The sequence below is a fragment of the Seriola lalandi genome, unplaced genomic scaffold, assembly GCF_002814215.2.
Source record: "Seriola lalandi dorsalis isolate HSWRI2012SDOR001 ecotype SW California unplaced genomic scaffold, Sedor1 jcf7180002054583, whole genome shotgun sequence".
In the NCBI taxonomy this organism is placed as follows: Eukaryota; Metazoa; Chordata; class Actinopteri; order Carangiformes; family Carangidae; genus Seriola; species Seriola lalandi.
In genome coordinates, this window is record NW_019525136.1 from 373,989 (window position 1) to 398,255 (window position 24,267).

At 42.6% G+C, this 24,267-nt stretch overlaps 1 protein-coding gene across 1 annotated transcript in view; it reads right to left on the bottom strand.

Annotated features, from left to right (window-relative positions):
- Positions 1-17: 17 nt before the first annotated feature.
- Positions 18-24,267, bottom strand: part of LOC111664138 (oxysterol-binding protein-related protein 10-like) — a 41,471-nt gene continuing 17,221 nt past the window's right edge. Inside the window, exons 6-12 of the mRNA XM_023418612.2 lie at positions 24,110-24,234; positions 10,959-11,126; positions 8,925-9,444; positions 6,066-6,252; positions 4,848-5,030; positions 3,534-3,687; positions 18-2,901 (exon numbers count right to left, since the gene is read on the bottom strand). Of these exons, the coding sequence (XP_023274380.1) occupies positions 2,857-2,901; positions 3,534-3,687; positions 4,848-5,030; positions 6,066-6,252; positions 8,925-9,444; positions 10,959-11,126; positions 24,110-24,234 (1,382 nt within the window). The 3' untranslated portion in view covers positions 18-2,856. The remainder of the gene's footprint in view (positions 2,902-3,533; positions 3,688-4,847; positions 5,031-6,065; positions 6,253-8,924; positions 9,445-10,958; positions 11,127-24,109; positions 24,235-24,267) is intronic.

The following is a 24,267-nucleotide window of genomic DNA, read 5'->3' on the forward strand; positions in this document are numbered from 1 at the left end:
CCCAGCCCCCCCCGGGAACTACTGTCTACAGTCAAGTGTTGCATAGGTTTGTTGGGTATATGTTCAGATGGAGGACAAGGTGTTTGGGTGTGTCTGGTCTAAAGTACATGATGATGCTGCAGAACTTTCTACTAAAACATCCCCAGTGAATATGAACTAGAATAAAAGATGTTGGCTCCAGTGTGACTCTGATTGATGGGTTTAAAAAAAAAAAAAAAGACTTCAGTGATAAGATTTCTTCTACCACAGACTGAGAACAGAAAAAAATAGTTTTAGAGCTGGAGATGCTGAAGATCAGAAGTCGGCCAAATCAGACCTGAGACCTGGAAACCAGAGATGGAACTGTGGCCGGATTGCACATTCAAATATGAATGGAAATAAATTCCTTCGATCACTCATCTATAATGACCACAGGATTCAAAGTAAGAGGCTGAATAAACAGGGAAACCTGAAGTCAAGCAAAGCTAACACTTTCATTTATTATATCAGATAGCTGGATTTACTTATTGATCTGAACCATGTTTGAATGTAAAAAGTCAGCTCCAATAAATATAGTAAATACAATAAAATAAATGGAGTTTCCCGCTTACAGTCAGTGATAATGGTAACCATGATGGTAACCATGTTGCATGTCTAGTTAGAGTGTAAAACAAGCCTTAACTATAACTAAAGACAACTCTGACAGGATTTGTTCTCTAAAGGAACAATTCCCTGGAACACTGCTCACTGTGTATTCTGTTGCTGACATTTTAAATATAATTTGTAATACGATACCGTGCTGTTAGCAGAGAAAAATGAATTCACGTTGTTGAATTTGGATGGAGGCAGAGATTTCAGAGGCACATATCTGATCACCTGGACACAGAAAAACACAAGTATCTGCATGAAGAGACGGCAGTGGAGGGAGGGGAGAGACGTTCCTCTGCAGTGATTCGAGTGAACTGACCCTTTAAAGCTAAAACCTGTTTCCATCTTCAGGATCAAAGTGCAGCAGATCCTCAGCTGGTTGAATGTGGACACAGCTGAACGTGCTCTGCAGCCACTGTTTTATTAGATGAGGATGAATTATAGTGAGAGTGATGTGTGTGCTCTGAGTGTGGAGCCTTCCCTGAATGAACATGAAGGATGAGCTCAGATAAAAGCCTCCTCTGTTGTATGAAGTTTACATCAGTTTCACCTTCACATGACATCTGTCTGACTATACACTGCTCACACCTGTGCAGTGACCCCCCCCCCCCGTCCTATATGCTGCTGGTCCTTCGTGGACTCTCCAGACCTCTGAAGGTCCCAGTGGAGTCTGGCACCAAGACGTCAGCAGCAGATCCTGAGGTACAGCCACCACAGATCATTCCCCAACACCCTGTCTCAGTTCTTGGTTTGTCCCTCATGGGACCACTGTCATTAGGTCCGCACACTGCTACCTAGGCCCCCCCCCCCCCATGTAACTGCACTGACCCAGTGGTCTGGCTGTAACACTCTGGTGTCTCAGGGACCGGTTGCACAGACACCTTAAGTTAAGATTTTCCTTAAAGTCCAAATTAAGATTTCCTTAAAACAAAAACTGTTGCACAAAACACACTTAAGTCTTCTCTTCAAGGTTTCCTTATAATGTTCACTTTAGTATTTAAGGTTTTCTCCTTATCTTAGTCTTAAACTTAAGGAATAACTTAAAATCAGTTTAGCTTTTAGCAACCAAACTAAGGAAAAAACCTTAAGGTACCTCTGACTGTATCTTAACTGCAACATGGCTGACTTTATGATGATAGATGAAAAGAACCTGATGTTCACCCTCAACAGCGAGGAATTGATTTTGATTAATAGATTTGATCAGCAGTCAGTTTATGATTTGGATCAGTGCACTTTCAGAGGCTGAGCTCTTCCAGCTCCTCTGCAGTTAATGATTGCTCTGTGCTTTATGCTTCGGGGTGTTTCCAGTCCATTATTGGTGAAGTATTTCATGTCCATTGATCAACAGTGTGCTGTGTCATTTACAGAGTGTCAGGTGCTCTGACCGTCTGCTGAACACTGCGGTGGAGTTTCCATCACAACAAGAGGAGGATGACAGAGCGGCCACTTCTTTAATGTCATTTTTTTTTAAAGACATTTCTTTCTTCTGGCCAATTTTGTGAGACAATATAGGTGAGAAGTTAACAGGTATCACGAGTGCTAATGCCAGCAAACCAACGGTCTCCATGGAAACTGTAGAATTTTACCGCTGTAAAATCTCTTTAATTTCTGCAAACGCCTTAATGTTTTTCCTTATTCTGTGCAACAACCTCAGCTGAGGAGAAACTCAACCTTAAGTGTCATATTTACTCAACTAGTAGAAAACTTAAGGTGTTTTGTGCAACTGGCCCCTCGTCTTTACAACATGTGGACTATGAGAATCAGCTGTTCACTCACTGACAGATATATACCAGAGATAATCACTTCACCATGTTGTGGCTCATCGTATCTATTGTACAGTGAATTGTGCAAATCTGTTGTGACACTTGTTTAGTTTAATTGTGCAAACAGCTGAAAAGTGAGAGGCAGTGACTAAGACCCGCTGTCACTGTGTGTGAGTACTGTTATCTACTGTCACCTACTGTATTCTTAAAGGTGGCTGTGTCAAATCTGCCTCACCTCACTGCTCAACAAACAGGTCTCTGATTGGATAGAGACTGTTAGTGTGTCCATTTTCCACTGGAAGCCTTTGGCACCTCTTCTTCCGGCACACAGAGAGTCTCTCTCTCTCTTCCTCTCTCTCTCTGTTTCTTCCTCTCTCTCTCTGTCTCCATGTCTCTCAGCCAGTCCCTGGTCCTGATCGTCCCACTTCGTTGTCTGGGAGTGGACTGCTGCTTCCATGGCTCCTGGTCATTGAGCTTTCCACAAAGGGTTGTGGTATACCCAGCCTTCACCCTGTACACATGTATACATACACACACACACACACACACACACACACACACACACACACAGGGCGGGGTCAGAGAGGGTGGGGTTAACCTCTGTGGTTTAACACCCTTTAAAAGAACTGATTTTACTACTGTTCCTACAACCTCGACCTGGGCGACCAGGTAGTTTGAGGTCACTGTGTCACTGTAGACATAGTGACAAGGTTCCTTCATTACACATTGGCTGTGTCCAAAATCACTCACTACTCCCTCTATAGTTCACTATATAGTGACTGTCATTTATGAATTTCCCCTAGAGGATAAATAAAGTATCTATCTATTTTCTAGTGCCGTCTGAATGTATCGTGAGAATTATTATACCCTATAACGTGGACTCATAGTATCCCACAATGCAGCATTAAAAGTATTGTACAACCGATGGTCACTAACCAAGCAATATATACCATCATGCATTGCACTCATGCTGAAATATAGAAAAAAACGGTGCAGAGAAAATGACCAGGGGAGTAGTGAATGACACAACCATGATATCATCCACAGCCCCGCCCCTTCTCTTCCATTCAGAAAGTGAGAAACTGATCTAAACCTGTTTCTGTCACTGAGGCAGTGATGTCACTCAGGTGTGCTCCTCCTCACCTCTTTCATAAAGTATTTGGGTTTCCAGGGGACTCTGGCGGCCGCTCTCTGTTTGCCCTCGCTGCGCTGCCTCTCCTCCAGACGGTGTTTGTGCTCTGTGGCTGCGTCCATGTTCCCAGACTTCAGAGATGCTGTAACGTGCTGCCAGAGACGCCTGGACACAGGAAACACAACAACTGTGATTATTACGCCTGAGAAACATCATCATCATGTGCAGGATCATGCATCTGGAGCAGCCGTGTTGTTGTAGGATAGATTGTTCCGAGTTAGTCTCTACAAATACACAGAGATTTATATTTCTGTGCATGAGACCAGCTGCTGATGAACCATCAGAGCAGATGAAGCTGCTGTAATGTGAGAGGAGTGAGATGTCGCCAACACAGAGGATCTGAAGAGTAGTTTTATTCGGAGGCTTTCAGAAACTCTGCGGGACCTGTTTTATTTTTAAATATCTGGGGTTGTGTTGTTGTCTGGACAGACAGAAACTGAGACCTTTGCAAGCGATGACGTGGACAGCTGCCTCTCCTCCTGATTGGCTCTCATCAGCCTCGACTATCGGTGGTGAACAACGCATGGATAATGAAGTGTTACTGACCTTGATGTCTTTGCTAGCAGCTGTTGTTCACTTACATTCTCTATTTTAATGTTACAACTGTCTTAACTTTTTCTCTGTTTTCTACAATTAACAAACTGCAGAGTAGACAATCTGCTTCCTGTTTGCACCAGCATCTACGTAGAGTTTGTAAATGGTGATGTGTGTTTTCATGTGGGTTAGCATTAGTTTTAAAAATAATATGTATTAATGTGAATGCGGCTCTATAAACATCTAAAGTTCTCTCTCTGCTCTCTGTCGTCATTTCACCAAAACTCTAAACTTTTACTTCACACATTCATTTAAATGTAATAAAATTGAATTTAACGTTTAAACATTACTTCATTAGATTTCATATATCATCCATATTTTTCTTGTAATCTCAAGATTTCTTTTTTCCCCTCAGTATGGCCCTAATAGTCGTACTTCTGCAACCACAGGAAGTGACATAAACCTGTTGGAGGAGTGGAATGAACAGAACAGAAAGAAGAAAATTGACAGATCATGATGTTGATTGTTGTTGGATCTGGAGGAAAAGCTAAAGATATGAGAAGGAATAAAGCTGAACTGTGAGTTGAAGCTCTGAAAGGAGTTGAAGTGTATCAGAGAGCAGGCTAACAACTCGTAGCATCTTCTGTGTCTCAAACAGGAGGTTTCTCCTGTTCAGCCATAGACCATAGTGCTGATGGTGTGACACACAGACACACACGTGTGTGACTCACCGCGACTCGTACTGGTCCTGCTTCTCCAGGGGCCGGATCTTCTTCTTGATGACAGGCAGCCTGGACGTGTCGATCACCTTGTTCTCTCCGTTGTTGTAGGTGAACTCCAGGACGCCGTTCCACTCTCCCTGGGCCTTACACACTATGTTTCCTGTGTGTGTGTGTTTCACCTCTGCTGTCACTCTGAGAGAAAACAGCACACACAGGTGTGTAGCCGTCAGGACTCACACACATCTGAGGGTGAACAACTGTCCACCTGTAGCTTTTCATGTTGCTCTGTATCATATGCTACAGTCTCTTTATTCTAAAGGTTCTACAGTCAATCAGACAGCAGGTTGTTTCAGAGTCATTATGTTCTGTAAATGTGTAACAATACAACAATGTGTGACTGAACAACATTCACTATCATTGGAGTAGTATTTGTCCAGGAGGATCTACACTGTGACTCAAGTGATGGAGCTGTGAACTCTGTCCACCTCTGGTTATTTCAATACTTCACATACATTTTCCTCATGATACTTCTGCACTTTTACTTCAGTAAACTTTTGACTGCAGGACTTTTACTGGTAATGGAGGATTTTTACATTGTGGCATTGTCACTTTTCCTTCAGTAAAGGGCTGAATATGTCTTCCACCACTGGTATTGTATGAGACAAGGATTAGCTTGATGTTTTTCTCATAGTTTTCTTATAACATTCCTAGAAGATGTAAATTTTGAGTCATATCTTTTGGATTTAAAACGGTAAAAGTGAATTAATCATAATGTATAAATATGTATGAATTAAAATCGACTATAGGTTATATTTCATGTATTGAATAGTTGAATTAATTCATTTTCTTTAGTAATCAGGTAGTGTCACTTTAAGAGAGTGCACCTGTCACATGTCCTCCAGTTAAGCTGTGGAAGGAAGGAATCCAGTGGAGACTAGATGATCTGTGGAGTCACAGTTTTCATACATGTCCTGTCATGTTTAGTTATTTTAGCCAGGAAATAGTGGATTCAATCTGCTTGTGACACACGTGGAATAAGTTTGTATTTCTTGTATTTTGTTTGTATTTCTATACTTTTTTGTATAGTTTGTACAACCACAGTTTCCCATGTGTGCTTCCTTTCGTGTGCACCTGTCATCTCCTGGCTCCAGACTGATGTGTCTGTGCTGAGGGTGGAGGAGAGGTGCAGCAGGGGTGGAGCAGTCTCAGGAGGATCGCTCTGCCTACCTGTGTACTTTTCCTCCGTAGAAGGGTTTGGTGTGGAAGGTGACGGTGGCAGAGTACCCACTCTTGGCACAGTTGATGGTGACCTTTCCCCCGAGTTCCACCCACGGCACGGTCAGGATGGAGCGGGCGTAGGCACAGGGCAGAGTGAACACATACTCCTCGTCGTGCTCCAGCAAATACAGCACACCTGGGAGGAGCAGGACAGGTGAAGGAGAGTCGCCTCTGAGAGGTATTGTGGTGAGAGACATTTACTGGAAAAATAAATCATGTTAGTGGTTAGACAGACAAAGACGGAGACAACAATGTACATAGAAGAAAAATCTGACACCAAAGTAAAACAGCTGGATTATTGTAGTGCGGTAAAAAGTTTAATATTCCTCTGAAATGTATAAAGTAACTAACAAACCCAAAATACTGAAGACAAGTACAAGTGAGTCAAAAGTGTGGTTCCTCCTCTGTGGATCAGTGGTTTTTTAGGATACACTCAACAACCTTTGACTTCTCTCTTAAAGATCTTTGTGTTTTATCCTCATCATCCTCTTCACCTCTTTACTCCTCACATTAACAGAAGCTCCACCTCAGTCTAAATGAAACTGATGTTGAAACATTTCACAGCTGCTCAACAAACATTTAACCGTCAAGTGTCCAGTTACTTTTAGAATAATTAGAGCTAGACCGACTTATCGGTTAGCCAGTTAAATCAGCATATATTCTCTGATATGCGCTGATATGAATACTTTTATTAAGAAGCAATAATGCAGTGGAAATGCTCGGGTCAAGTCAAGTTATATAGGCAACATTTTATGTATATTTGATCCTTTGTTTTCTTTCAAGTTAAATATATATATATATATATATCACATGTTTTCTGAGCAGGTGAACATCAGTGGAGCTGGATCTCTACAGTTACATTAGTGATTTAGAGTCTGATTCCTGCTTTGCCTTGGATCTTGTTTGCCCCTCCTGAGCTCCTGTCCAGCTCCCTCCCTGCTGCTTATATAACAAACAGCTGTCCTGTGCCCAGGTCTAACACACCCACATCAGTTTCATCAAGAGACAGAGACACACAGACACACACACACAGGTTGATTTACACAAATTGTTCACATGAAGGGATCTGAGCAGTTTTCACGCCACAAAACAGAACTGTCGGTGTGTAACAGTATGTGTTACTCTGACCCTGTTCGTCTTTATGAGGAGGTCAGACTGAAAATAAAGCTCCTTTAACTGCCATAAATATATTTATGTTGTCATTTAATATGTTTTATTTGCACACATTATTCATATGATTTATTTATTATTTATGTGAATTGGCTCTATGCAGGAAGTAGGTACTAAGTTTGCGCCTGTGTTGCACAGGGACACTTGAAGTTGTGACAGTTTGCTTCAGAGGAACAAATGAAGTTGAAAGAAAGTTAGGTTTTTGTACTCAGATGACAGATTTATTTTTGTTCCATTCATTCCCTCTTTGTCATGTGCTCTGTATTAATACTGTGAAAGTATCAAAGCCTCAGTCCACAGAGAAATGCACACAGCCTGTATTCAGAAACTGAGCCTTAAAACCAGTCGTCTGGACTTCTGGAACTTTGTGATGTCACAACAAAGCAGTCACCGCTCACAGCCATGCCCCAACCCCACCCACCTGGACCCACTAGAGACTGGACTCTCAACTCTTTTTGATTGGACAAAGCTGCTTTTTACTGTTGTTTTATTTGTTGTATGACAATGATAATTATACCTCTTTGTTGTAAATTGTTTTGGAGAAAACTTTAAAAGACACCATCAATGGTGAGAGGAGGTACATGATAAAATCAACTGCTCATAATCACAGTGAACTAGAAACTGCTTCCCTTTGAAGAGTCACAACCTAAACAGAAAGAGCAACTCTGAGTTGAGCCTTCAGCCTTGAGTTGAAGTGACAGGTTTGTGTGTATTTGTGTCTGATACTATACACACACACACACACACGTGCAGTCAGGACCATACTGTACATCTGTATCAGTGTTGAGGAGCTGAGGGCTCAGGAGGATAATAAATGCTTCATGCTGGCTAATTGCCATTTGCCTACAGCCAACCTTCACTGGCCAACCACACTGTCCTGCTTTTCTTTCACACACACACACACACACACACACACACACACACACACACACACACACACACATTTAGGTAATGAACAGCTGCAGACTGTCAAACAATGATATTTGCACCAGTTAGCAGTGAGTCCCTGGGGCAGAGACATGTGCTGCTGCAGCAGTTAGATGAACACATGAAGTTCTGATGTGAGCATAAACACAACAGAAATGATCAAAGATTACCAACAAAGAAAGAACAAGTCAACGTTTAAAAAGGTCACAACTCTGACGATCATTACTGGTGATGGATTTGATTTATGTTTTCTATCCATAGTGCGCCTGTTTGGTCATCAATCAATCCCATAAGCCATTGCATTGTTTTAGTGCATATGCAATAGATGAGAAGATTCTGCTCATGCAAAGCTGAACTCATCAGTGATGGAAATATAATGTTTGATATCCCACATTCATGTAGGAGTGTGTCACGGTTACGCAGTACTCACACAGACCATAAAATCAACCAACCCCATCAGCTAGTGCGATGAGAGCACCGTCGAGTGACTTGTACGCTACTCAGTAATCAGCAGGAGATAATGTGGGTTAAACTACTGGAGCTAGCAAGGCTAGCACTATACCAGCAGCAGTCCACACAGTCTATATAAGTGTGAGCAGTTACACACTCATCAAAAAACAGAAACACAACTCTCCAAGGTCAGAAAAGCACCAACACATAACTCAATCAATCACATCCTCATCCTTCAGAACAGGTCACATGTTCTCTTACCTTCTCCGACCATAGAGACTCCGACGGACATGCCCATGAACTTGCTCTTGGTCCAGATGTGGGTGTTGACACACATTCCCTTCTCCTTGCACTCACAGTAGAAGCCTGATACCGGAGGGTGGTGGGACACCTGCTCTGCCACAAAGCGAACACAATAGCAGTCCGAGTTCCTTCTGCTGCCGTCCACCCCCCGCTGTGAGGACCTGGGAGGGTTTGATGTGGCTGTGGGTGCTGAGTTGGGACCAGAGCAGTTGGTAGTCCTGAGAGGTCGAACGCGGTCGCGGGGCACGTACCAGGAGCAGTGGAAGTTCTCTCCCAGGATGGGGTTATAGGGCTTCTTGGCCACAGCACCCTTCCGGCCCTCATGAAAGGCAGTCAGGTAGTACTCCACAAAGCGAATGATCCGCTCCTCTGGCGTGCAGCCGGAGGTGATGGACAGGAACATGTCGGGGTGAGCCATGAAGTTGGCGTACATCTCTAGTAGGGAACGCTTCTCCAGGATGAAGGTGGGGAGAACCACCTGGGACAGACAGACAGAGAAGCTTTCAACAGGTTAACACAAGGTCTGTCCGGACATGCTATGGTCTCCTGCTTATTATGATAACTTGGCTTACAAGGTTTAAGTGTTGTGGGTCTATGAAAAGAGGTGCTTTTGGTTTCAACGTGACGATTGATGGTAAAAGTCTGGAGGGAGCTAAAGAAACCTGATCAACAATGTGATTCATGGGATCAAATAAACTGCACAGCCATGTCCATCAGTTAATGGGAGCAGTGACACCTTTACATTCAGTTGATTTTGAAACTGTCTCAGACTTTCGGTCCCCCACTGTCTAAATGAGTGCGTGAATAACATGGTTCTACTGACAGAGCTGCCTCACAAGGTCCTCAGCCCTTCACATAATCTGCCTACAGCCCCCTCACATGAGGTCTTAGGTATTCAAAGTCAGTGGCCCCCTTCTGCTGCACACCGTCTATCAGCACATTATCCATGTGATCCTGAGCACTGGTCCATCAGTAATCAGCCTGAGCTCACTGGTCTGAAACAGTCACCGCAGTCACATGAGCAGACGACTAAAGCCACAGAGGGGAGGGGTGGAGGGAAAGTTGTAAATAAAGTCAAAAGAAAACACACAACATACACTTTGTGCTATTTTTACTGGTGTATTGGCCTCTAGTTTTACCACGATACACTGCAACTGAAAACATGTTGTGTATTCTCCCACTGTGCTGGTCTGCAGTCCTGGGCTGGGTGTATTAATCCAGATGTGGGTTCCTCTTCCCATTGTACGGGGCCAGAACACACAGTCTCTATAATACTGCAGCTCACAGAACAATATCATAAACTCAGAACATGTTACTGTAGGGCAGCATAAAGAGAAGATCACAAGGTCTCAATTCAATACTGATGAGAAGAGAAGAGAAATATCATGGGAACATTTTAAAACATCACATTGATTTTAGAATTTAAAATGAAGATTTTAATGTATTTTAAACTCACTAAACCTTATCATGTGTTCTAAATCCCTGTAGGGGGTTCAAGGAATATTACACAAAGGCTGAGATTATAAAAGTTCAACAGTTGTTGTGATGGTGACATGTCATGACATAATCAATGACAGAATTCATGTTTAGGCTTGTTGTTTTTAGGCACATTGAATTGGTTGGACTAACTTACAGTGAGAGACTCTGACAGCACAGGATATGTGCTTCCTTATATTGTAGAATAATGGACCAACAGAAAGAAAAAAAGGTGTTGTACCATTTTTGAATTTTGTCTGGGGGACAGTCACTTCTCTGATACTTTTATTCCCTCTTTTAAACACCCTGTGCTGTGTTAACTTGCCTCCTGCTTCACTTCCCTATGCACCAGAGGACCGGTGATGGGGGTCCGGGTACAGGATCAGTCTCAGCTCGTCTCGCTGACTTGCTCACAGACACTAAGTCAGGGAGGATTGCCTGCTGTCAGGAAGCTTGGACGTGTGTTTTCATCATTTACTTCAAACCTAAATGATGAATGCAGAACCAGAGTCTCACCCGTGTCAGGTCCATGCCCAGTTTGAGCTGGGACAGCAGGTGAATGATGATGCTTCGCTGGTCGTCCAGGACTCCCAGGTCCTCCTCCTCATTGTCCTCTGAGTCTGTGTTCTCGTCGTTGTGATCTAGGGAGTCTGGGCTGCTGGTCTGGCCCTGCTGCTGTCCCTGCTGGTGGAGACACAAATCAGCTCATTAGGGGAAGTGATTTTACTCTCTCGTTTTGAGAACATGTCACTAATCTGTTTACATGAGAAATAACATCCGTGTTATTGGCTGAATATGAACCAGTGATTTTTAATGTTGTAGCCCCACCACGAACAAAAAACATTAAGTTTAACAGTGTGGACTACACGTTATACTGTGCAGCAGCATTTATATACCAGACATAAGCTGTGTCCCAATCCAGGGGCCGCATCCTTCGGAAGACGCAGTCTAGAAGGTACGGCAGCTCGTAGCTGTCGTCGGTGCGAAGGCCGAACGGAAATGAGACGGTGTGGTCTAAGGAAGATTTTCACTCTGAGTCACCATCTGTGCCTGCCTACACCGCTGCGTCGCAAAGCACGTTTTCCTGTATCAGCACAGTACAGGAAGTCCAGAACAATAAAGTCTCCTCGACACTGTTTTTCATGGTGGTGGTCCAGTCAAGGTAAATCTTTATAGAGACAGTAAATAATGATATCTGAGACAATTATGGTGTGGTTTCTGCCCTCACACACCACCATCCATAAAGAGATGGTGTTCTCAGTTTGGTGTGGAGGAACCTGATTGGCCTCCGTAGAGCTCTGACCTCGACTCCATCCAACATCTGTGAGACGAAGAACGAAAACTGCAGGTGGTTCAGAAATCAGGTGTGAATGAAGCTGTTGTAGCGGCAGGTTAATGCACATGGAGCGTTCAGCTGCCGCCTGTGGCTTTGATGAACGTTGGACTGTCCACATACATACTGTTAAACTGTAAAATGGCTATTTGATAACATTCAACAGTGCAGTGGTTTGTGTGTTTTTTTTTTTTTTTTTTTAAACTTGGCTCTAATTCACAAGCTAAAGGCTAATATCACATCATCCTCAACTGTGACATCATACACCAGTTATCCTGCATTTAGCAGCAACTTGATATCTGCACATGGAGTTATGGAGGACTGAAGGTCAACAGTGATATCACCTGGTCAGGTGAAGGGACAACCTTTATTTCCCTCTGTGACACCTGTCTGTGCCTGTTTACTGTGCTGTACTCACTCAGCTGGAGACCAGAGGAACAGGACTGGACTGGCTCTCAGTCTCTGCTCCCAGATCTCCAGATGCAGGAACATCCGGTTAGGATCATGTCATCAAACAACTCTGTCTGAATGAAAGAGGAAAAGATGAATCGGTTTTTAGTTTAGCTTTAGTTTAAAACAGCTGGAAGTGAAATCTCCATCCATCATGGTGTTTCCTATCCATGCTCTGCAACAAACAGGACACTCCATCTGCAGCAGCTGAGGTGAAACAGAGTCATTACTCCAGTTGTTCCTGATGCATAATGTAGGAAGGAGCAGCCAGGCCCACAGCACAGACTCACACATCCTTTTTCTGTCCTACCTGTCCATCATTCAACCTCAGCATTCTGAAAATTGCAGAAACCTGAGTTTCTGTCCGACCTATCGTCAGAGAATGTTTAATTATTACCCAGTGTGCATCTTTAGTAACTGTTGACTGTGAGACACTAGAGAAATAACGGCATCAGGACCCTCCCCTCTAGTCTTCGTCAGGGGAGGGTCATGGTTTTGCCCACAATCAAAAAGCCACATGAGACAATAAAAAAAAATAGTATTTACCTATTTGAAGTTCATTCTGTGTCTGAACATTACACCAAACTCTTGCACGGCCTCCGCATTAATTCTAATATCATGATGGATGTTCATCAGTGCTCCACATCTGCAGTGTCAACACTGGGCATCAAAGCACCAAACTCCTCCTTTACCTCCTGCTCTCCTCTTCAATCTAGACTCATTACGTTAGTGAGTGGATGCAGCCAAAAAAAATAAGACTGCTTGCACAATTTCATTTTCTGCGACAGTTTAACGTAGGGCTGGACCCAAATGCAGCCAACACATGGTGGTGAGTGCCAAACTGTTTAATTAACAAAAGAACTTACAAATTTGGTGAAAACACAACAGGGAGCCCAAACACAAGGTAACAAGGGACATGAACAGGTAACACAGATGACAAACACAGGCTGACCAAGACAAAGGGGAGCACAGAGACTAAATAGACACAAGGGAGCAAGGGTGACTGAACACAGGTGAAACACATTAGGGCGGGGCAGACAATCACCAAGGAGGGAACAGGACAAAGACAGGAAGAACAAACATCAAGAGACACACAAGGAAACTGACTACAAAATAAAACAGGAAATAACAAATGACAAAAGTCCAAACAAAATCTCAAACATAAAATATTCACCATGGCAACCCATTCTCAAGATGTTAAAACGTCAGGTCTTAAGTTTTCTATTTTTCTATCCAACAGGAAATAGATAGAAATGTTTTTAAAAAAAAAAAAGATCTGCTGATACCCAGACAGTTGTTCCAGGGAACTGTTGTCCCGATTTCAGATTCAGTTTGAAAGCCTCTAGACCAGTGTGCCTCATGTAGAGCTGTCGAGCTGATTCCAGATAGTGGGACCAGACTATAGTCTCAGGCTGATCCTGAATGAAGGGATCTCCAGATGTGAGTTCTGCCTCTCCACAGCTGCTGACCTCATGTGACCATTAGGGTCCCATGCTGAAGCCTATGAGGGCAGTGTGATGCACAGGTGTTTATGTTTGTCCTGTGGTAACCGGGTGACCTGCCTCTTACTCATTCATTCATTCACATAATGTAGCTTTCTCTGGATCTCTGCTATCATCAGGCACAACATGGAGACCTGCTGTGTCAATGACAGTCACAGAGTTCACACTGACTGTGTAGCTAAACCAGCATGCTAAGCTGTGTCAGGAGGCGTTCAGGCTCAGTATTGAGTGTAGGTCATCTGTGTTTTGGCAGCACTCAGGGCTGAATTATCCACAGAGGTTTCCTCCTCCCCGAAACGAACAGACCCCTGAATTAAGCAGTTTCACATTAGAAGTCAGTGTTTCTGAGACGCTGCTCTGCTGACACAAGCTGAATTCAAAAAAATATATAACATAGGTCTAGCTTTTAGACATTTTAATACAGTTAAGTTACAGGTTATAACTTCAAAATATCCAACTATAACTAAGGTAATGACACGAGAGACACAAACTGGCTTGCTGGTTTCCCATCACTAAATACGACTGTTTGACTTAACTTTCCTCTGGCACTGTGAAAACACTGGACTACAGAAATGATCACACACTCATGTGATGTTGAGTTCCGTATGAGTTGCCGGTTATTGATTTAACCAAACAACGAGAGGTTTGTTTATCAGAGGTCTAGTCTAAAGTATGAATGGAGGAGTGAAACTGGAAGACACAGTCAAAGAAGGTGGGGGTGGGGGGAGTGTGGGTGCACTCAAATTTCAAACGCTGCTGCCAAACACAGAACTTCACCTATTCTGATTAACATTATGAATGAATAAATATTCTCCAACAAGTTTTAAATTATAAGTAAAAGTGTTTTTCTTCGCAGATATTAATTGTTGATTTCAGTCGTGTTTCATTCCTGTGCTGTAAAGAACAACCTGACTTCAGCTCAGTGTTAGTCTCTCATCTCTACAGTTAGTACTCATAATGCCAGAGCTGAAAACTGATGATTAAAGTCTTTACTGTTGAATTGTTGAATTGCACAAAACGTAACCACTGAATGCATCAGCCCAAATACCCCCAGCTGTCATCATCATTGTATACATAGATACTATCAAGACACAAGGAAACTTAGTTTTCCAGCTCTCCACTCCTTGTAGCAGCACGCAAATGTCTATATACTGAGGAGTCTGGGAACTGATCCAGTGTCCATATTCCCTCCAGCCTCAACAGAGTCCCTGTGGTGAACTCACAGAGATGAGAACACACTGTTTTCATCTGACTCTGGGTCAGACAACGAACAAGTGAATTCACCGAACTGTCAGTCTGCTCCTTTAAACCAGAGAATCTAATATATATATATATATATATATATATATATATATATATATATATATATATATACACACACACACACACATTTTCTTGTGTGTGTCCAGCTTTAGAAAGTTTACTTCAAGTTGTAAATGGCTGGTGTGTTTCCACCGTCTGCCATCACACACACACGCACAGTATAATCCTACCGACTTTGTATAAACAGCTGTCATTCATCCACTGTCTGGTGCAGCTCTGTGGTACTAGAACATGGTGAACTGATAAACACACACACACACACACACACACACACACACACACACACACACACACAGAGTAGTGATCTCACACTCACAGTGTCGGCCTGGCGTTCTACCACTGCTGACTTGATGGGAGTCCTGCTGGGTTTCATGTCCACCGTCCAGAGAGAGACGGACAGAGAAACGAGGGGACAGACCCCGGCTGACGTCCCAGCTCAGACACTACCACAGCAGGTGACTGACAGAGCCGAGGGTAGGGCGGAGACATTAACGAAGAAGAGTGGAAAGTGAGATGAGGAGGAGAGAGGAAGGAGGGCGGACAGAGAGAGTGGAGCGGCTGCACTTGTCATGGGCAGATTAAGAGTGATGCTGACAATCCTCTCTGTCCCACCGGCCTCCCTCTTTACATAAGCCCTGCCCCCTGCACTACATCAGAATCTGTCCCGCTCTAATGCCTCCTCCTCCTCTCTTCTTCCTCCCCCTGTTTCTCTCTATCTTCCCTCCCTCACTACTTTCCTCCGTACTCATTTGCTGTTACGCCTTCTGTCTGTCGTCCCATCCCCCTCCTCTTTCCGTTCTTTATGATACCATGGTACAGTGTGTGAGACTGTGGAGGCCTCTCAGGGCCGAGAGCTGCAGCTGCTGCTGTGTCCTCACTGTCATTCTCAACTCATAAAAAACTTTATCGAAACCTGAAGTGAGGACTCTGGTTTATAACAACTTGGGACTTATGTTCAGTTTCAGTTTTGTCATCTTGTTATTTTGTTACATTAATAAAAAGGATAAACAGCAGCAACCTAACAGGCTGTATCATCATCTGTATCATCAGCCACATCATCTGGGAAATTCATAAAAAAATATAAATGTTCATCTTTGGCCTTTGGGTTGATTTTTGCCTTTAATTCAATAGTTGCAGTGAGAGAGAGAGAGAGACAGGAGAATCGGGGATGTGGATGAAGACTTTACTCGGCCGAGCTGCCAAGTAAAGTCATCACTTCAGTGTGTGGGTCTGAAGTGTCAGAATCTGTTGGTTTAAAGAAAAAAACATTATAAAAACTTCTTATTTGATGATATGGACACAGCAGAGAAGGTAAATGTATTTAATATTCTTCATGTATTGTATCTACTGTAATTAAACCTGCAACTGTAATTTATGAGACACAGTGGTCTGTGTTGTTGTCATGATGCGGGGCAGATGGGACATGATGTTGACCACTGAGTTGCCTCTTAGTGTTGTTATCCTGTGTTGAGTTTGTTGTGTGTTTCTGCAGGTCCATGTTTCATGTTGGATTGAATCCGTGTGTGTTTGTCTGTTGGTGTTTTTGGTGAAAAGTGTGTTTTGTGTTGGTTTAAATAAAACTAAGCCATCTTCATTAAGCAGAGTTGTGTTAATGTCTATTCACAGTGTGGGTATTAGTGAGGGATCCGACCCTCAGCTCAGTGTAGATGTGAGAGCAGTGAGGTGAGGGGATGACGGAGGAAACCAAAGAAAGATGAGACACTTCAACTCTTTTCTAATCTCATCATAATCCTCCTCCCATCAGACAGATTCAGGTTGAACTATTAACGCCCTGATCGTTGTCATGGCAACGGGCAGTTTATAAGATAAAGTGGTTTCTCCTGCAGATCACTGCCTCGTCCCTTGTATGATAAAGCCCCGTTTTGGTGTTTTGATCATAAATGTACTAAACCTGAGTTGTCTGCTTTTTTCTGTCTCTTTATAAAACATATGTAAATTGTCTGTGTTTGTCTGTGTGGACGACTGAGGAAGTGTTTCTGGTTTACACAAAGCATATGCATATTCTCTCCCACAATGCCTCACTGTAATGACCTGAACATAAAAAGATAAAACCTATGACGAGAATTATGTGTATTAATGTGTTTAAAAGGGGCTATTTGTACGTTTTCTCTTCCTCTGAACGTGGTTTGTTGCCGGGAGCGGATGGTGGTGACTCTCACTTGACATGAGCTTCATCCATTGTTGTCTTTAAAATGCAAGAGGTTATCATACAGCCTCTGAGCAGCCACGTCTTCAGGGCATTTGGAGGCTACAGTGAGATGCTGTAAGAAAGTGACGAGACGGGCCAGAGCTAGTTGGTTAGCATGCTAACTTCAGTAGAAGAAAAGAAGTGATACAGATGAAGTTTGATGCTGAACTCACAATCTTTCTTCTAGACTGGTAAGTAAACAGCTGCTAATGCTAGCGCTGGCTATGTAGTGCAAAATTTACAAATAGCTCCTTTAATCTAAAAATGACACACACAAACAGCACAATCAACACAACTGTGTAAAAACTAGAGAGTTACAGAGGAGAGGACTGTAGGTTTGTAACTAAGATAACAAGGAAGGCAACATTACCTAGCATAGCATTTAAAAATTCATCCAACCAAATAAATCCACTGTGCTAGCAAACTTGTGTTTAAGGCCTTCATGGTTAAAAAACCCTTTGCATATTGTACAGATAAATACCATGATACAGAGCAAACAATGAGACAGCTAACTGTGGCTACAGCTACTGAAGCTAAGCTAACGTGCAGAGAAGAACAGACGATTTCCAAGAGCCAGCTCACCAGCTGCAGACAGAGATACTCACAACTCTGCTACAGCTAGGGACCACAAGTACCACCAGAAATGGTTCAGTGTGTTGTTACCAAGCATCAACCTGAGGCTGAAAAACACTGAAGCCAACACTGAAGAACCAAAAACTGCAGTTCCTCTAATGACCACCAGAGTCTGGCTTCAACAGTCAGTCAATCTCCATAGACTCTCATGTTAAAATGTCCAACTTAACAGCAGAAATAAACATGTTTACAGCCTGGTACAAACACAGTTCTGGTCTTTACAGTTAATTTCTTCATGAAATTTTTTTTTATATAATTCACCTGTTTACATTTTATTAAGACTTAAAGTCATGCACTGAGGATGTGGCTGCTTTGAGTGACGTGTATGAGCGTATGTTTGCCACAAACTGGTATGCACCTAAGTCTCAGCTCCACACACACCCCTCCTCTTTGTCCATTTTTGGATTAGCTGGGAGTTGGGGGCAGAATCAGACACTGCCAAGTTGGCGATAGCAGAGCAGCCCACTCTGAGCTTCAAAACCACTCTTCAGAAACCTGTGGCTGACAGCACGGAGGCTACGTCCATCTTTATTTACAGTCTATGGTTGTTACTCATCATCAGGTCCTGGATGTGAACAACAGCTTCATTAAGTAAACCCTCCTCTAACCGCCACACTCCACTGCCTCCTGACATGCACATCTGCTGCAACACAGTCGTCATGTCATTACAGATGTTGGTGGGGTTTGACGTCACCCCCCTGAGACAGAGACAGTATAAGACTGATCCTCTACTTTGTCTCTGCCCAACACAGTGAGACTGGATCTACCATGCGTATCACAGTCCCAGACCATCATGGCCGTGTGCAGCAAATCATACACACAACCACTCATCTCATCTGGACCCTCAGACTTTCATGAAGGTGATCTCTTTCTGAACAACCTGTCTACCTGGTCTTTCTCTGTCCAACCAGCAACCATACAAACCCTCACTGAGGAAAAGTGGCTAGGTAGCTAATTAGCTTCCCCAGTCAGTTTAGAGTTGGTGTGTTCCTCAGCTTTACTGATAACAACATACTCTGCCCATGAGTTACTTCACTTCATACAGCAGTTAGTTCCGACCAAGTAATTTGATTGGACGAGAGTCATTCCATGAGTGCTGATATAGAGCACAACAGCGCTGGGACTTTTAACTACATGTATCACTCCACTTCACAGGTGTTCTATTAACCGTTAATCAGCGTCACATTAACGGTCGTTATCTCTCTTAGATTATAACAACCAAAGATGAAAATATTTCCAGAAATAACATTTGGATTAAATGATGTCTGGTCGTCAGAAGAAGAAGATGAAGGGAAGAAGCCTGGATACTTCAGCGCACACCTGAGGTAATGAGTAGACAAAGTAAAAAGCTGTGCAGGTCAGGAAAATGTTTATGTGGTGCTTAGCAACAGTCCAGTACCAGTCCAGTTGCAGAACTATTTGTGTTGGTGTAGACAAATGATGAAATAAACAAACAAATCATAATCTGTTGTTACTTATTTAATAAATATGGCGCTCGTAGAACTGTTGTATAAAGGCAATATCACACTCAAGGTCATGATGTTACTGAATATCAGCACAGATGTGATTCTGTCACAGATACGAGGCCGCAGGCCGAGTGCTGAAGACAATCAGAGCCATGCTGATATTCAGTACATCACTTCTTCTCATGTGATATTGCTTAAGTATCTCCTGTTCCCCTGCTGGGGCTCTGCCTGCAGCTGCTGTCAATCAAACAAAGACACGCCCCTCCAGCTGCTGAAAGGAAGAGGGGCATTTCTGACGTTTATTCTTCTTTTTTAAAACACATACTATCATTAGTTAAAACATTAAAAACACAGTGGTCTTGTTATAGAAAACAAAAAGCGATGACTACAGTTATACTTTAATCAAACCTTGATTTAACACTCCAACCTGTGAGCATGTCTAAATCAAACACACCCCTGATGCTGCATGACCAATGGTTGCATGCTGGGTGTGAGGCCTTTCTACTGTACAGTCTTTCATTCAGCTTGAACCTTTTTAACCTTTAAGGACCTCTGCCTCAATGTTACACCTCTCCTCCAGTGGTTCACATGTAGAGCAGTTTAAGTCCCCCTAAACAGTAACTCTGATTTGACTGAACTGTGTCTCAGCCCTGTGTTAAATATTTACATCATACAATCTCTCAAATTAAATCATGAAACCACAACTTTAACACCAGAGGGTCTAACAGGTGAGTAAACACAGAACTGAGCATACACAGGATTGATGTGTGGCGCCCCCTGATGCTGGAAAAGAATACTGCAGGAAAGACGAGAAGATGGAGGTAAGAAGTTCCTCTCAGCTACTGAAATGATGGTTTACACACACACACACACACACACACACCTCATTATGTTGCAAGTCTGTTAAGATCATTAAAATTCATTTTTTCTGTTGTCAATCTAACCCCAATCCCCCACAATGACAAAGCAAAAACGGGATTTTAAATATTTTTGCAAATGTATTAAAAAGGAGAAACTGAAATCTCACTGACATAAGCATTCACTGTCTTCTTCAGGACTCAGCAGTGATTACAGCCTCCAGTCTTCTTGGGTCTCACGTCACAGGCTTCGCACGTCTGGATTTGGGGATTTTCATCTGTTCTTCTCTGCAGATCCTCTCAGGCTCCTTCAGGTTGGATAGGGACGGTTGATGGAAGTCAGTTTTCCCTCAGCCCTGACCGACCAGTGTCCGACAGCCTGATGCTGCCTCCACTAGGCTTCACTGCTGGATGCTGGTGTTCAGGTGATGAGCAATGACTGGTTACATGACTGAGAATTCTAAAATCTTTTTCCTCTTTGTCATTATGGGGAATACAGTGGGACTGATGAAGGAAAAAATTCATTTAAAGACCCCTCTGATGAAAACCAAGTGTTGAACATTGTTAATGTCCATATGATGTTTTTGGCTGGATCACAACTGCTGGGCCAGGCATATAAATGTGAATGTTGCTGACTGACTGATGATATTTTCACCACTGGTCAGTGGAGTCCCGAGCTGCAGTCTATATGTGTTTGGTGATTTTGTCAGACGACTTTGCAGTTATAAAATCAGGATTTGACCATAGGCGGTCCAGACATGTACTGGGTTTAGACCTAGTCTTGTTTACGAGACATATCATGCGTGAAATAATCATCAGCACCTTGACTGAGTGTTTCCACCTTGAACTGCAGTGAACTAATGGATTCAGGGTTTCATACGTCACAAACCTCAGGAACCAATCCTGTCAACTTGTGGGGATAGGGGGCGGGGCTAAATAAACCTGAAACCTTGTCAGTACAGAGAGAGAGAGTTAGCATTAGCACAACCACTAACACTGTGTCAGCCACTGCCAGTTACAAGCTAACAAACAACATAAACAAATAAAAGATGCTAACTATGCTAACCGCTCTGATCCGTCTGCTAGTCTCTGGTTCTGGTCTCAGACTCCTCATCTGAGTCTGGGTCTGACTGAGGCTCAAACATGAGGCTGAGTCTCTCTGATGTTTCCTCCTCTCACCATCTTGATACTCTCTGCTCCTTCACCTGTCCACCTGGAGCCAGCAGGTGGTGGGCGGGGCATAAGAGATGATCCAGATTTCTCCATTAGGAAGTAAGAGTAGATGAGCTTCAGCCACAGTTTTTTCACTCTTTATGTGTGAAAACCATGTTAAACTAAATATGAATCACAGCAGAGGAGTTTTAAAACATGTCTGGAGGAACTTAAAATGATTTCATAAAACTTCGACATACAGTTGAAGCAGTGAGGGTCTGAAGACTGTCTGAACTGTATATGATGGAGATCCAGGAAATAGATGCTACATCTTCAGCTGCACTGTGTTCACAAGTCTTGCACAGTGTCTCCTTGTCACAGGACGTGTTTTGCTGTTCAGAGTGGCTTCAAGCGAAAGAGCTGCTTAAGCTTCAAACACACTTTTGTTTTGCTGTCAGTGATGTTACCATGAACTTTAGAGAGAGTTCATGATGTTCCCACCTCCGTGCCCTCTGTTTTGATCCTGGAGTTATTTATGACGCCTCACGGGACTCAGTGATCTGTCAAAGATGCTGCCTGAAGCTGACGAGCTGCTGACTCAACACATTTCACTTCATGGTCTCAACACTTAGACAAAAACTTTTCTTCGCACTGACACAGAGAAGAAGTCTGACAACGCTCCAGCACCATCAAGGGAAAATCACTGCAGGACAGTTTGTTCACAGCAAGGCTGAGAATCTGAAATGCAGTTCAGTGTACAACTGTGTGGAGCAGGACACATCTCAAACAATATGAAATGAGGAGAAAAGTTTTAGTAGCTGTGCTTCTTTTTATCTGCTGATGAAACATTTTTTCTGCATTCAAGTCACATGACATCCAGAAATATTGCGGACTGTTTTCTCCCAAACTCCCTGACACGTGGACACTGCCAGATGTAAGGGGTTTGCTCTCGTCACATTTGATTAATGGCTCCATCATTGGGTGGATCCAATCGATCCAACAATATAGCCCAGCTTTATTCACAGAACATCCCTCAATGGAAACACAGACAATTCACAACTGTGTTATGTCGACTTTGAAACACAGCTACTGTTAATTACTGAGCTTTGGAGTAAAATATAGAATTTACTTAATTTTCCTATTTTAATAAGAATTAAAAATAAGAAGTGTAAAAAGAATTTGAATGAACAAGTAATCCATTAATATATACTTTAAAAATGGATTTACAAAAACAACATAAAACACTTATTAATTCATGAATAAATAATAGAATTTGAAAAACTATTTGAAAAGGCATTTTAAAAATGGGAATACATTCCTGGATTCCTTCTTCAATTTCCATTTCTAGCTGCATTTCCTTTTCCTATTAGCTAAATGATTAGCTGGTTAGCTCTCCACCAATCAGAAAGCTTGGATTAGCCGGCACTGAAGGCACAGAGTGTTATAGATATCTTAAGTATTTATTTATAGATTAACAGTTAATTTATTCTTTTTACAATTCCCATTTTTAATGCCTATTAAGATATGAAATTAAAAAAATGCTTTATTACTTTTCCTGTGACATCCTTACTCCTCCATACTGTGCAGCCCAAGAGTCATATCAGCTGATTCTACCCATGAACAAAAAGTAAAAGCAGTTTGGTTTGTTAGTATCATCTCTCTGAAAGTGGTGCCTGTGGAATAAACTAGAACAGTTGTTTAACAATCTGTGCTTCAAAGTGAACACACTGGTTTTTATTTAACAGTCTGGATAAACAGACAAACACAATCCACCTGTCAGAGCCATTAACAACATTTAAAAACAGCTGTTTTACAGCAGAGTGGTTATGATGCAGGAATGAGAATAACTTCCTCTAATTATTCCAGGCAATACTGTCTAAATAAATGATTAGTCATCAAGCTGAGAAGCAATCCAACAGACTGTGATAATAACAACTGCCCCAAAAAACACAATAGAACATAAACATAAAGTCATATTTGTGATTGTGACCCTTTGGTGCAGTAGTTTGTAAATAACCATTGAGACAATGAGCATGATGATAAAAACAGAGCATTTAACTAGATTTACCAGCTCACGGTTGTATCCCTCCGCCAACCAGCCAAGTTGCAGGAAATATGGTCACAGCCTCTCCTTTCTGAGTTACATCATCAAATAATGGCCAGAGGTGATTTTACAGAACATTATGATGTCACAGTGAAGTTGACCTTTGACTATTTGGATATAAAATGTCTTCACCTAATCTTATCCTTATGGACATTTGAGTTAAATTGTGTCATAAATAGTGAATGAATTTATAAGTTATGGTCAAAAACATGTTTTGTGAGGTCACAGTGTGACAGAAGTGATGACATTCCCTCTGAACATTACAGATATATTGCATTCACAAGAACATGAGGTCACAGCAACTTTGAAATTTGACCTTTGACCACCAACATCCAATTAATTCATCCTTGAGTCCTAGTGAATGTTTGTGTTTAATTTGAAGCAGTTCCCTCAAGGAGTTAGTGGGATATCGTGGCCACGAGAATGGGACGCAGGTACGAATGTACGGACCCTGGCCGTCGCCGCGCGGAAGCATACAAAGCTGCATAAGTGACTGAAGTCAAAGAATCACCGGATGAATCAACAAGAAAAGTTCATGGGGAGAAAAAGAACACACAGATTTTCATTGAGTGACTGTAAACTAAGTTTCTTTAAGCGATGTAAACCTAGTGTGATGAATAATATGAAGTCTGGCTTACCTCAGAGCCGAGGTCCAGGTCCTGGTGTGTCTGAGTAGAGGGCAGGCAGGTAGAGGAGCACTGAGGTGTTTGTAGCTTCACCTGTTTCTCAGACGGAGGTCTGGACCAACTAGTGGAGCTGTCTGCTGGAAATAAACAGGATTACAGTTAAACCAAAG